Source organism: Microcaecilia unicolor, chromosome 7 (assembly GCF_901765095.1).
Source record: "Microcaecilia unicolor chromosome 7, aMicUni1.1, whole genome shotgun sequence".
In the NCBI taxonomy this organism is placed as follows: Eukaryota; Metazoa; Chordata; class Amphibia; order Gymnophiona; family Siphonopidae; genus Microcaecilia; species Microcaecilia unicolor.
The window spans coordinates 224,652,763-224,664,793 of record NC_044037.1 but is presented as its reverse complement, the minus strand read 5'-3'; the positions used below and the strand labels follow the sequence as shown (position 1 = coordinate 224,664,793).

The 12,031-nt window shown below is 42.2% G+C and overlaps 1 protein-coding gene across 2 annotated transcripts in view; it reads right to left on the bottom strand.

Annotated features, from left to right (window-relative positions):
- Window positions 1-11,192, bottom strand: part of SP3 (Sp3 transcription factor) — a 107,678-nt gene extending 96,486 nt beyond the window's left edge. The window contains exons 1-3 of one of the 2 annotated variants that reach the window (XM_030208842.1): window positions 11,038-11,192; window positions 10,556-10,647; window positions 10,247-10,345 (exon numbers count right to left, since the gene is read on the bottom strand). In XM_030208842.1, the coding sequence (XP_030064702.1) occupies window positions 10,247-10,345; window positions 10,556-10,647; window positions 11,038-11,044 (198 nt within the window). In that variant the 5' untranslated portion in view covers window positions 11,045-11,192. The remainder of the gene's footprint in view (window positions 1-10,246; window positions 10,346-10,555; window positions 10,648-11,037) is intronic. The other variant, XM_030208843.1, reaches the window with a different exon arrangement.
- Window positions 11,193-12,031: the final 839 nt, after the last annotated feature.

Here is a 12,031-nt window from a genome sequence, read left to right as displayed (position 1 = left end):
GGCTGACCCTCCCTCCCCCCATGTACCAACCATTGCTGGGAAAAAGGCATTAAAACTTTATTAGTTCCCGGGACAGATTTATAACAAATTTAGAAGCAGGCTTTGCCCACGTGGACTGAGCCCCTGTATATATTGGCTCCAGACTAACAAGAAACACTTTTTCCGCTTCGGGGCCCCCTTCGCCTCCCTAGCTTCCCATGTGGCCAGCTCATGTACCTGGTTCCTCCACTGCCAATACGCAGGTGGGTCTGGGGATATCCACCTTTGCAGGATGGGCTAAGGTTTTTATAAAAATGCACACGAATAAATTTTATACAAAACTATTAAAGAGTAAAAAATAAATAAATAAATTATTAGATAGAAAAAATAATGGTCTGACTCAAATTAAGTCAACCCAGGTAGGTATATGGTTTTCCTCTGACTTTGGATATTTTCTCAGTTTATATTCAAGTAAATACAGTACCTAAAATGGTAAACTACAAATAAGGAAGACAAAAAAAAAAAAAAAAAAAAAAACCTGTCCTGGCTGAGTGACATAGCAAAAGATACAGATAAAGACCAATATTGTCTATCCAGTCTGTCAGGCAACAACAGGAACCAGAAACCTGTTCTCTCTCTTCTCCAGTCAGAGTTCTAACTGCTATTCAGAGCAATCGAGGAACAATATCTTTATCTCATAGTAGTTAAACTTAACGGCTAACAGCATTTCTACTACAATTTTCAATTCTCAAATAATTGCTGGCATAATAGTTTAGAGGCAGTGCTGCCATGCAGGAGATCAAGTTTCAATTCCCAAGCCAGGGGTCAAGAGAAAGCCAATGTCCAACATGACATCGCATATCGTATTCAGAGTGCACACATGCTAGGTTTCATAGCTGAATACTGTAGTGGCTGAGCAAGGCAGAAGATGGAATTAAAAATACAGTGAGAAACCCAGAAGATCAAGACGACTTATAGTAAGTACAACATCCTCAGCAGGAGAGGTTCCATCCAGGAAACCAACAGTCCAAAATATGACATGAATACTCCTTGGCTAAGGGGGATGACATTTCAACTCTGAATCATTACATGGCACACACAAACACACAAAATACAAATAAATAAGTACACACAAAGAAATAAATGAAAATGCTTTATATATGCAACACTCCAAGTGGTGAGTTATGCAAAACCATGTCAAGACTATTCAAAATTTCTCAATGAAAGATGAATGAAACAAATGTATCTTCAGCCAGATCACATCTTGTATCATTTACGCTTGTTTATAATCACTATCATCTTTTAAGTCAATAGCCAATAACATGTACAGTTATGTGAAAAAGTTTTGCCCCAATCCTGGATTTCCCCTAGTTTGTCTATATGTCACACTGAATGATTTATGATCTTTAAACTAAATGTAATATTAGGCAAAGAGAACTTGAGTAAAACACAACACAGTTTTTAAACCATTGTCATTTGTTTACGAAATAAAGTTATCCAACACCCATTATCACCCATATGAAAAGATAACTGCCCCCTTAGTTAATAAGCCAATTGAGATTTCTACACTGCACAGCTTAAAACTTAGTACAAGCTGTGGGTGTCAATGTATATGGAGCACTTGTTTATTCGTGTGACAGAATAAAACCACAAGTTCCAAGGTTCAATTTTTCAGCACCATGGTGACCTGATGCCTGAGATCTGCCAAGCCCTGTTATGGCATAATATTTTGTGGCATCACAGAGAAAGAAATGGTCAACTTCTCAGTATAAATACTTTGATGATCAGACTTCAACCTCTCAGAGATAAAATTCTACTAACCACAAAGCCCAGCAAGTATGTATCCATACGCCTTTGTTTTCTCTACCAAACCACCTGATTATTCATGACTCATATTTATATTCATAGAAGACAAATCAGGCCTATGGAAGGTTATTAGAAGAAGCAAAAGGGGTAACTTGTCTTGGATCTCATGATGAGGTGTCCTAATAACAGCATTATGGGAACATAAGATGCTGGATCAAATCAAAGGTTCATCAAGTCCAGCAGACAAATCTGTGTCGCAAGTACCCAGCAAGAACCAAAAAACAGATCCTTTCTTTTTGCTCTCTCCCAGCAATAAGTCTACTATGCCAACGATGGTTTATAAACATTTTCACCAGAACTTAACCCTTTTAAATTCAGCTATGCTTTGACCACATCTTTCAGCTCAATTATACATAATTGAGTGGAGGAGTGGCCTAGTGGTTAGAGCACCAGTCTTGCAATCCAGAGGTGGCCAATTCAAATCCCACTGCTGCTCCTTGTGATCTTGGACAAGTCACTTAACCCTCCATTGCCTCAGGTACAAACTTAGATTGTGAGCCCTCCTGGGACAGAGAAATATCCAGTGTACCCGAATGTAACTGACCTTGAGCTACTACTGAAAAAGGTGTGAGCAAAATCTAAATAAATGAAATAAAGAGGAAAAAAATAACGTATCTTAATATTATTGAAAAGGTAATTAACTATTCCTCATTTATCTGCTCTACCCTATTCATGATTTTATAGAACTTTATTATATCCTCTCTCAATCACCTCCAAGCTGAAGAACCCTAAACTGTTTGATTTTTCTTTATAAAAGAACTATTCTATCCTTTTAGTTGGTTTGGTTGCCTAGTTTTTCTGGTTTGACTATATCTTTTTTTAAGATGGGGGTCACCACTGCTTTACAAATAATTCCTAACATCCTCTCCTCAGTGCAATGAAACACCCTAAAGCTGATACGTTGTTTAAATTTAACTTGTGCCTCTTCATTGACACTGATAGATGCATTCATAGAAACATAGTGACACTGGAAATGTTGTCAGATAAAGGGGAAAGGGAAATGGGACTTGATATACCGCCTTTCTGAGGTTTTTGCAACTACATTCAAAGTGGTTTACATATATTCAGGTACTTATTTTGTACCAGGGGCATTGGAGGGTTAAGTGACTTGCCCAGAGACACAAGGAGCTGCAGTGGGAATTGAACTCAGTTCCCCAGGATCAAACTCCACTGCACTAACCACTAGGCTAAAGGTCATGTGGCCTATCCTCTCTGCCCATCCATTAAAAAAAATTACTAAGCTCTATAATTCCTCTCTCAAAGATTATCTGTGTTTTTCTCATGCTTTTTTGAATTCATAGGTATTCATTGAAGGGTTTGAACTTCTTTGAAACATTTGAACAATCATTCAGCATTTATTTCCCTGTTCCCAGAGGGCTTACAGTTTAAAGGCTACATTTACTAAAATGTGCTCTCACTTCAATGAACATCATTAGTTTAAAAAGTCTCATTTTCTGGTTCTTACCTATTGCTCTAACCATAAGGAGTGGATGCGTAACCGAATAGGAAAAGTGGGAAAAGAACCCTTCCAAATATTAGTTCTATGGAAACACCGCACTGGAAATTGCTGACTACTCATGAACCAGCAGGTCATTCACAGAGTGCACAATCACCTTTCTTTACTCAGTGAATCTATCAAGACTGCAACACAAACAAATCTAAAGCCTCTTCCTGGAAGACAACTCACAATTAATGTTGTCACCCTGCTGTCAATATAACCCCTGACAGATCTGGCCATTATGTCAGTAGCTCACTCATGACTCTCCCTCTTAAGAGCCTGTTCATGTGGGATAACTTTTCAGGTCTCATAGGCTCCTTTTACTAAGCTACAGTAAGTGCTGGCGTGCGCTTAGTATAACTTAAAAGGGTTTGTCACACTCAGGCATCCTGCGGTAAATTCCTAATCTACACGGACAAACCACATGCTAAAAAATATTTTTAATTTTTCTTCGGAAGGGACATGTCTGGGGGGAGGGTGGAAAGTGAGTATTTCTGCACTAATCAGCGCAGCTACATTACCACTAATGGCAATATTAGCACATAGCTATTAAAAGGGAAAATGGAAAATTAGCCACTTTCCGGCTGAAGTAAAAGTGGCCTTTAACGCACTGGAAAAACCAGCATAAGGGCACGCTAAGGTCATTTTTTAGCAAGGACCCCATAGTTCTTTACTATTTTCATTTAATATTGTGTCCTTGTATTTCTTACCTTCCATGTAATAAAGCAATTTACAAGCCCATGAACTTGTCTCCCCACCTTTAACCTCAACTGTTCAACTCAAGATTTCCAAAAACACATTCAAATCATAATACTGCAATGCTTTCTTCTTCTCTTACATCTAAGTATTTCATCTTCTTTACGTAATTCCATTATTTTACTTCCTTTTCTTACATTATCTCCAAATTCAACCAACAAGATTTCAAAGCAATTTTTCAAAACATTAGTCTCTTCAACCCCTATGGGAAATCAACTATTCCTATCCTGAATAAACTACAAATCCAGAACATTGCCCCCTCTGTTGATCAATAAAACCAAGAACCTCATCATCTTGAAACACTTCTATCTCTTTCAGTCTCAACTCCACAATTCCTCTGTCAGATCCTCAGAAACTGCTTAACCATTTCCAGGTCTACAACTATCAGTTTTATTAGTTGATCAGCTCGCTAAGAAAATAAAAACAGATCTTAGAATCCATACTGAATAATTTCACATCTTCATTATAAAACATCACTATATCTTCAGCAGAGCCCACAAATCAAAACTGTTTGCTCTTATAATTCACATTTCCTTCAGTATAATAAGTGTTTTTAAATGTGCACATTACCTTTACTAGTGACAGCTATACTACACTTAATCCAGTTTAAGATTCTTCTTTGAAAATTGTACCATATGAAATCATAAATGTCAAAATGCATCTATAAAACAGTTTCAACACAAATGACTACATGCTAAAATACTGTAGCGAAAGAGGCTCATTTTCAAAGCACATAGGCTTACAAAGTTCCATAGGTTACTATGGAACTCTGTAAATCTAAGTGCTTTGAAAATGCACCTTTATGTAACCTTCTAAATCTATGTGCTTTGAAAATGAGTACCTTAGTATGATAAAAATTTGAGTCTAAGTGCATGAGACAAAAAAAATATTTGAATAGCTGGACTTCCTAAACCACAGATCAGTTTATTTTGTGATGTGAAATGCTAGGAAAAAGACTACAAAGACGTGGAGGGGCATAATTGAACGAAAACGTCTATCTCCATGGGCGTTTATCTCCGAGAACGGGTCCGTGAAGGGGCGGACTGAAACGTATTTTTGAAAAAAATAGACGTCCATGTTTTATTCGACAATTTGTGAGAAGGGCGTTTTTGTTTTTCAGTGATAATGGAAAATGAAAGCGCCCAGCTCAAAAACGAATAAATCCAAGGCATTTGTTCTTGGGAGGGGCCAGGAGTCGTAGTGCACTGGTCCCCCTCACATGCCAGGACACCAACCGGGCACCCTAGGGGGCACTTTTACAAAAACAAAAAAAAAGGTAAAAGAGCTCCCAGGTGCATAGCACCCTTCCCTTGTGTGTTGAGCCCCCCAAATCCCCCTCAAAACCCACTGCCCTCAAGTCTACACCATTACTATAGCCCTAAGGGGTGAAGGGGGGCACCTACATGTGGGTACAGTGGGTTTGGGGGGGGTTGGACGACTAAGCATTAAGCAGCACAATTGTAACAGGTGGGGGAGATGGGCCTGGGTCCACCTGCCTGAAGTCCACTGCACCCCCTAACAACTGCTCCAGGGACCTGCATACTGCTGCCAGGGAGGTGGGTATGACATTTGAGGGTGAAAATAAAAAGTTGTGAAACATCATTTTTTGTGGTGGGAGGGGGTTAGTGACCACTGGGGGAGTCAGGGGAGGTCATCCCCGATTCCCTCTGGGGGTAATCTGGTCATTTAGGGCACTTTTTGGGGCCTTATTCGTGAAAAAAACAGGGTCCAGGAAAAGTGCCCTAAATTCTAGCTACAAACGCATACTTTTTTTCCATTATCGGCGAAAGGCGCCCATCTCTCCTCAGCCGATAACCACGCCCCAGTTCCACCTTCGCCACGCCTCCGACACGCCCGTCAACTTTGTACGCTTCCGCGATGGAGTGCAGTTGAAAACGTCCAAAATCGGCTTTCCATTATACCGATTTATTCGTTTTTGTGAGATAAACGTCTATCTCCCGATTTGGGTCGAAATCTAGGCGTTTTTCTCTTTCAATTATAAGGTGGATAGTAACATAGTAAATGACGGAAGATAAAGACCTGAATGGTCCATCCAGTCTACCCAACAGTCATACTTATCAATTCATGATTAAACCAACGACTGTGATATAAAATACGTCATCATGATCTTTCTGCATTTCTGGACCACAGACTGTAGAAGTCCAGTAATCTATTATTGGTAGACATATGCATCCTTTCAGAAACTAGTGTCAATGTAGATCTTTCTGTTTCTTTCTTGGTACTCTGCTGGTAAGACCTACCTTTTATAAAGTTACTAGTAAAAAAAAGGCCCGTTTCTGGAACGAATGAAACAGGCGCTAGCAAGGCTTTCCTGGGAGTGTGTATGTTTGAGAGAGCCATAGTGAATGTGCAGGTGTGTGACAGAGTGAGACTGTCTGTGTGACAGTGTGTGTGTGTGAGAATGAAAGTGCGTGACAGGGCCCCCTCCCCTGTTCCTAATGCCCCTCACCCCGTTCCCTCCCCTCCTTTTCCTCCTCCTTCCCACACTTTGGGTTCCTTAAGGCTTTCAAAAGTCTATGTACCCCTGTGGCCCTAACGCCCAGTATCCGGATACCCCACCGCTTTCCTCCTCACCCCTCCCCCAAGATGTAATACTTTCACGTCCTTCATTTTTTTAAAAAAGTGTCCTATCTACCCTGTGTACAAATGCCCGGCATTCAGATTGTGTTCCTCTCGTAAATTTTCATTTCTTTCATTCCTTCAGAACTTGCCCCGCCCCCCTGAACACTTTTGGTTCCTTCAGTCTTTTAAAACTCTCCTATGTACCCTGTGTGCTAATGGCAAGCATTGAGATTGTTTTCCTGTCCAAAATCTGCATGTCTTTCAGTCATTCACAACTCCCCCCCCCCCCCCCTTCTCCAGTTTAACACTTTCGTTTCCTTCAGTCTTTTAAAACTCTCCTATCAACCCTGTGTCCTAATGGCCAGCACTCAGATTGTTTTGCTTTGCCAAATTGTCTGTCACTGATGTCACTGAGGTCAGTGCATGCCTGCCTAGCAGACCACTTCCGGCAGGCACGGTCCCAAGCACATCCTGTTGGAGGTGAGAATTATTATATAGGATGTTGGTACCTATACAACAATTTCTGGAACCATCATATATACCAGAAACTGAGTTTATTATTCCCTACTCCCAAACTCTCCGCCCCTCCCTGCTGCCCCAAATTCTCAAAAATGAACAGTTCCCCCTCCTCCTCCTCACTTATGGCTTTTTTTTTTTTTTTTAAACAAAACTGCACTAGTGATTCCTGCGCAGCAAATTAGAGGAAGCCCATTCAATTCCTATGGGCTTCTTCTCATTTGCCACGCCGAGAATTGCTAAAGTGGTTTAGTAAAAGAGGCCCTTAGCACTCTCTTTTCATGCCATTGTGTGCTCTTCTTCTAGATCTGGCCTACTTTTCTGTTGTGTCTTCCATGAAACTTCCCCCCTCTCCCTCAATTGCTGAAGCAATGCTCTCCGTTCTGGTCCTTGATCCTGCACAAGGTTTATCTTACTCCATCCTTCTCATGCTATTTGGCAAAGCACTGGAATGTAGAGGGCAATCAGAAAAGTTTTTCTCCAGCACTGCTGCTCCTACATTCTCCTGTGGCCCACAGATTATCAGCACACCTGCTGATGATCAGCAAGAGAACAAGGCAACAGGAGCACTTCCTCTCTACCAAACCAGGCAACCTCTAGTGCAGATTCACAAGTATGGAATCACTGGTAATCAGAAATGTTATGTCCCAGTTTTACAGTTTACATTGATAATACCACAAGGCAAATCATGATTTTATATATTACATTTATGTATTCATCCTATACACCCACCTATTTATCATGAGTGTCCAGAATACTTTTAGTCACCACGACAGGAAAAAAATAACTAGAGTGCACAAAGGAGAACTACAAAAACAAATGCAGCATTACACCAAAATTGCTGGTTTAATACAAATCTAGACCAACTGTGGTAGATTTTCTTCACTGCTATGGGTTTGAAGCAAACTAATTGCCCAGCCTTCCATTGCTGGTCATCATTCCTACTGCTTCCTTCACTGATAGGTTCCAGCCCCTTCCCTGCTACCTCAGTTCTCTCCAACCCATTCCCACTATAGCAACCCTGACTCCTGCAACTTACATCTTCCCTTCCACCACCCTAATCAACTGCTGCTGCTGCTACTGTTGTCGTCACTCTTTAGGGAAATTAGTACCATCAAAATTACTATCGCAGTTTTGTGGCTGCTGATCATGACTGCTTTCTGTGAGTCTGCAAAGCCAGTGATACTTCTACGCTCATGAGAATAGCGGTACTACTACAGGCACCTTGGAATTCATAAAAAGCAACAGCAGCTGACAGTAGTAGTAGTAAGTGGTGCTGACTCTTACTGTGGAGAGGCAGCAGCCAATTCGGATGGGGAGAGAAGCCAAATATTTATGTATTTACTGGAATTTATTAATAGCCTTTATGAAGAGATAAACCCAAGGCAGTGTACAGCAGGTACAGCTTGACACAGAACTTACAATTTTGTTAACAGCATGTGCTAGCAGCCAGCTGGGATTTGACAGGAAAGGGTGTAACACCATGAAAAACTGAAAGGCGACAAAACAAGAAGAGCAAGCGAAAGAATAGAAGTTTAAGAGGAAGGAGAGAAAAGGAATGCAGATAATGGCAAAGAGATGATTCATAAAGTGAAAAGGTGGTAGTAGAAAGCAGAGGAGAAAAAAAATGAAAAAAAAATCAGATGCACACAGTCTGAAAGCACTCATTTTAATTTCTAAAGTTATATACAACTACATTCAAGTGTATGCAATTAAGCCACAGACTTGCCAAAAAAAACCCTTGAGTTACTATGGAGCTCATTTTCAAAGACCTACAAATAGGCCTCTAAATACTTCAAAATATAACAGCTGTACAATCCAAATCAAGAAAAAGGATAAAAACACTTAGAGAAAACATTTAAAATATCAAGTCAATAAGGAAGAAAAACATGATTATAACTGATAGGGGCCAGCCCTTCAAAATAAACTTCAGGACACATCCCAGAAAGGGCAAGAATATCAATTACTATCTGAACGCCATTGGTAACTGAAAAAACATAAAATGTCAAATATGAATTAATATTCTGCTATCCAAGTCTCAACTTGAAATATGACTGAATAGCTGGAAGACACACATTAAGTTTTCTCAACTATGAATACAGTTCTAACAAACTTACAGCAGTGAAAGAACACTACTTTTAATGAAAGTTTTAGCAATAAAGTCTATGGTACATATTTCTTCCTAAACAGGGGATATAGTTATTTCCAACAATAATAATCAGTATAACATTTATACCACTACAGCACTCAAAGAAAATAATTTATTTGGTAGGAAATACATTATCTCCATTTGTGTTTGATTTCTCGACTTGCAAACTTTAGAAGGTGGCCTTAAAAGATCAAATGTAGTTTAGAAAAGCCGTACCGATAAATGAAGGCAAAGTAAGAACCTTCAGCACCTTCCTCAATAGAAACACAAAGGGTGCACATTAATGTCATTATTTGCACAGGACAGCAGTGGCAAAGTACAATATGCTGGACATCCAGCAGTTCAGTTCAAGACTAACTTCTTACTTATGACTAAAATGCCAGTGAAAAGGCAACGAACAAATATGCGTAAAAGAAAGAGACAAAAAGGGATACAGGTCTTATTTTTGGAATTAACAAGTACATAGCAAAGAGCGTGCTCTCTCTCTAAGCCTGCCTGACCAGCACACAGAAGAGGTCCCAAGTTCAGTGGCCCACGGCGCGCGCCTTAAGCCTCACCGAAACTTCCCTTTGTCCTCTATGACGTCACACACAGCCCTCACTGTGATCCGTTCCTCGCCAAATACTTTTGGGGGGGGGGGTCCGTGTGTTTCTGGGTTCACCTCCTCGCTTCACTTCACACTGTATTTAAAGGGCCATCCTCGCTCCCTTGGCGCTCAATTTTTCCACAGTGACTGTTGTGGGAAGGTTGTTCCCTCCCTGGGGGCAGGACCTGGTCGGATCCCACGCAAGGCCAGGGGGGAGCCCCCCCTGAGGGATCGGGGGCAGGGGGACAGGTTTAGGCGGGACCCCGCTTTCTGTGTGCTCGCCGGCAGCCTGCTGCGGTTGATGGGCACTTACCGCTCCGGGAGTAACGGCCCCACCGTCCTCCTCCGGTACCGGCGAGCCGATCTTGCTGCAGGTCGCTGCCAGCAGAGCGAGCGGTGACGGCTGCGTGTCCTACCCACAATGGGCGGGTACAAAGAGAGAAAGTGGGTGGCCGTTAGTCCGGAGCTTACACAGGAAGTACGACTCGCTTTTTTTTTTTCACAACATGAAATTTTAAACGTGTGAACTTTCACAAAAGCATGCATTTTCTAAGCACCCTTAAAAAGAGGGCCGGGAGAGAGGCTCCCAGGGGGGCAGCGGCGGCAGGCCCCAGGCTCTTACCTGTGCGCCGTTGCCGTGCTGCAGATACTCGCTCTGACTGCTATCCACGTCCAAGGCAGCCATTTCCTCTTGTTTCACAGGCTTCTCAGGAGCTGCAGAGACAGATGGGGGGAAGCGAGAGGCAGACAGAAGAGAGTGAGAGACGGCAGGGCAAGGAGGGTTAGCAAATACGAGCGCTACCAAGCCATCTTCCCCTGCGCCATTGTAGCAAAATAACCGCCGCAAAAAAAAGCGCCGCTGCTGAACCCGTACAGTCTCGCTCCCCTCCCCCTTCGACGGTTACGCCTGCGGAGCCACCACCGCTCTGGCCGCTCCCCTGCGGTGATCCAGCGCTGACAGGCTCCGTCCTACGGCCTCGCTCTAACAGCAGCCGCGACTCAGCAGCGCTTGGCCCCGCGGCTCGTTGCCGATCCTGTGACTAGAGCGGGCGCAGGACGCCAGGGTTGATTTCTCTTTTTTTTTCTGTTTGTTTTTTTACGTACCGGTCATAGTATGTATGGGAACGATCAGGAAAGCCTCGGGTTATTTAGACGCTTAACATGATTATTTGTATTCAAAAACGGGCTGCGGACGGCGAAAGCAGGCGATTTTTTTTCTTATTTTTGATTGACGGTGCGGGAAACACAAAAGGTGGGGCTTCCAGCCAGAAGGGGGAAGGCTGACATCACGAACAGGAAGGCCTACCCCTCTTCTGTGTCTTCATTGGTTGGGCCTCCAGAGTCTGGGGCTTCTGATAGGAGAGAGATGTGTCACTCTGGTGTAAGGGTTACTACTTCCTGTTGGCCCTTGTGTGTGTTTTTCTACTGCTGCCGCTGGTCCGCGAGACAATGAGCGGGAATTGAGTGACAGTGGTTTAACTACGGGGATCTCTTCGCGGGCTGGGTTGGATTCGTATTTGTTGATAGAGGTCGATCAAATTCTTTCCTGCTCTGTTAAGGATCAAAATATAAGAACTGGGCTTCCGTGTTGTAGTAACGTGCAGAAGTTGCACGAGCGGACAGGAAATCCCCGTTGCGAGGACGGCCCACGGTTTCTTGCAGAGTGCAGCACAAAATTAGTTTTGTCAAAATAAACATTTTCGCGCTCTTTTGGGAAAAGAATGGTTGGCTTAGTGTTTCGGTAGTGGTGTTAACCGTGGCCCTAACCCCCTGCCTACATTCCTAACCCCTGAAAATGCAGTATGATCTTTGGAACATAGCTGTCTTGCTCACTCTAGTATAGCAAGAGTAGGGCTTCTGTTGCTGGATTTATGAATCCGATTTCTGGAAGCCTGCTGTGAGCAGATGTTAATGTTTACATTAACTAGAAATCAGAATAATTTTTAAGGACTACTGCTATATCTGCATATATCTGATATAGAACTCGTTGAAGCCATGTTCTGTTGCAGCTGTTGAACATTAAATTCGTTAGAAAATATTGTTTACAATTTTTGACCTAGGTTACAATAAATAACTTAATTTGCTCATCTTCCTGACT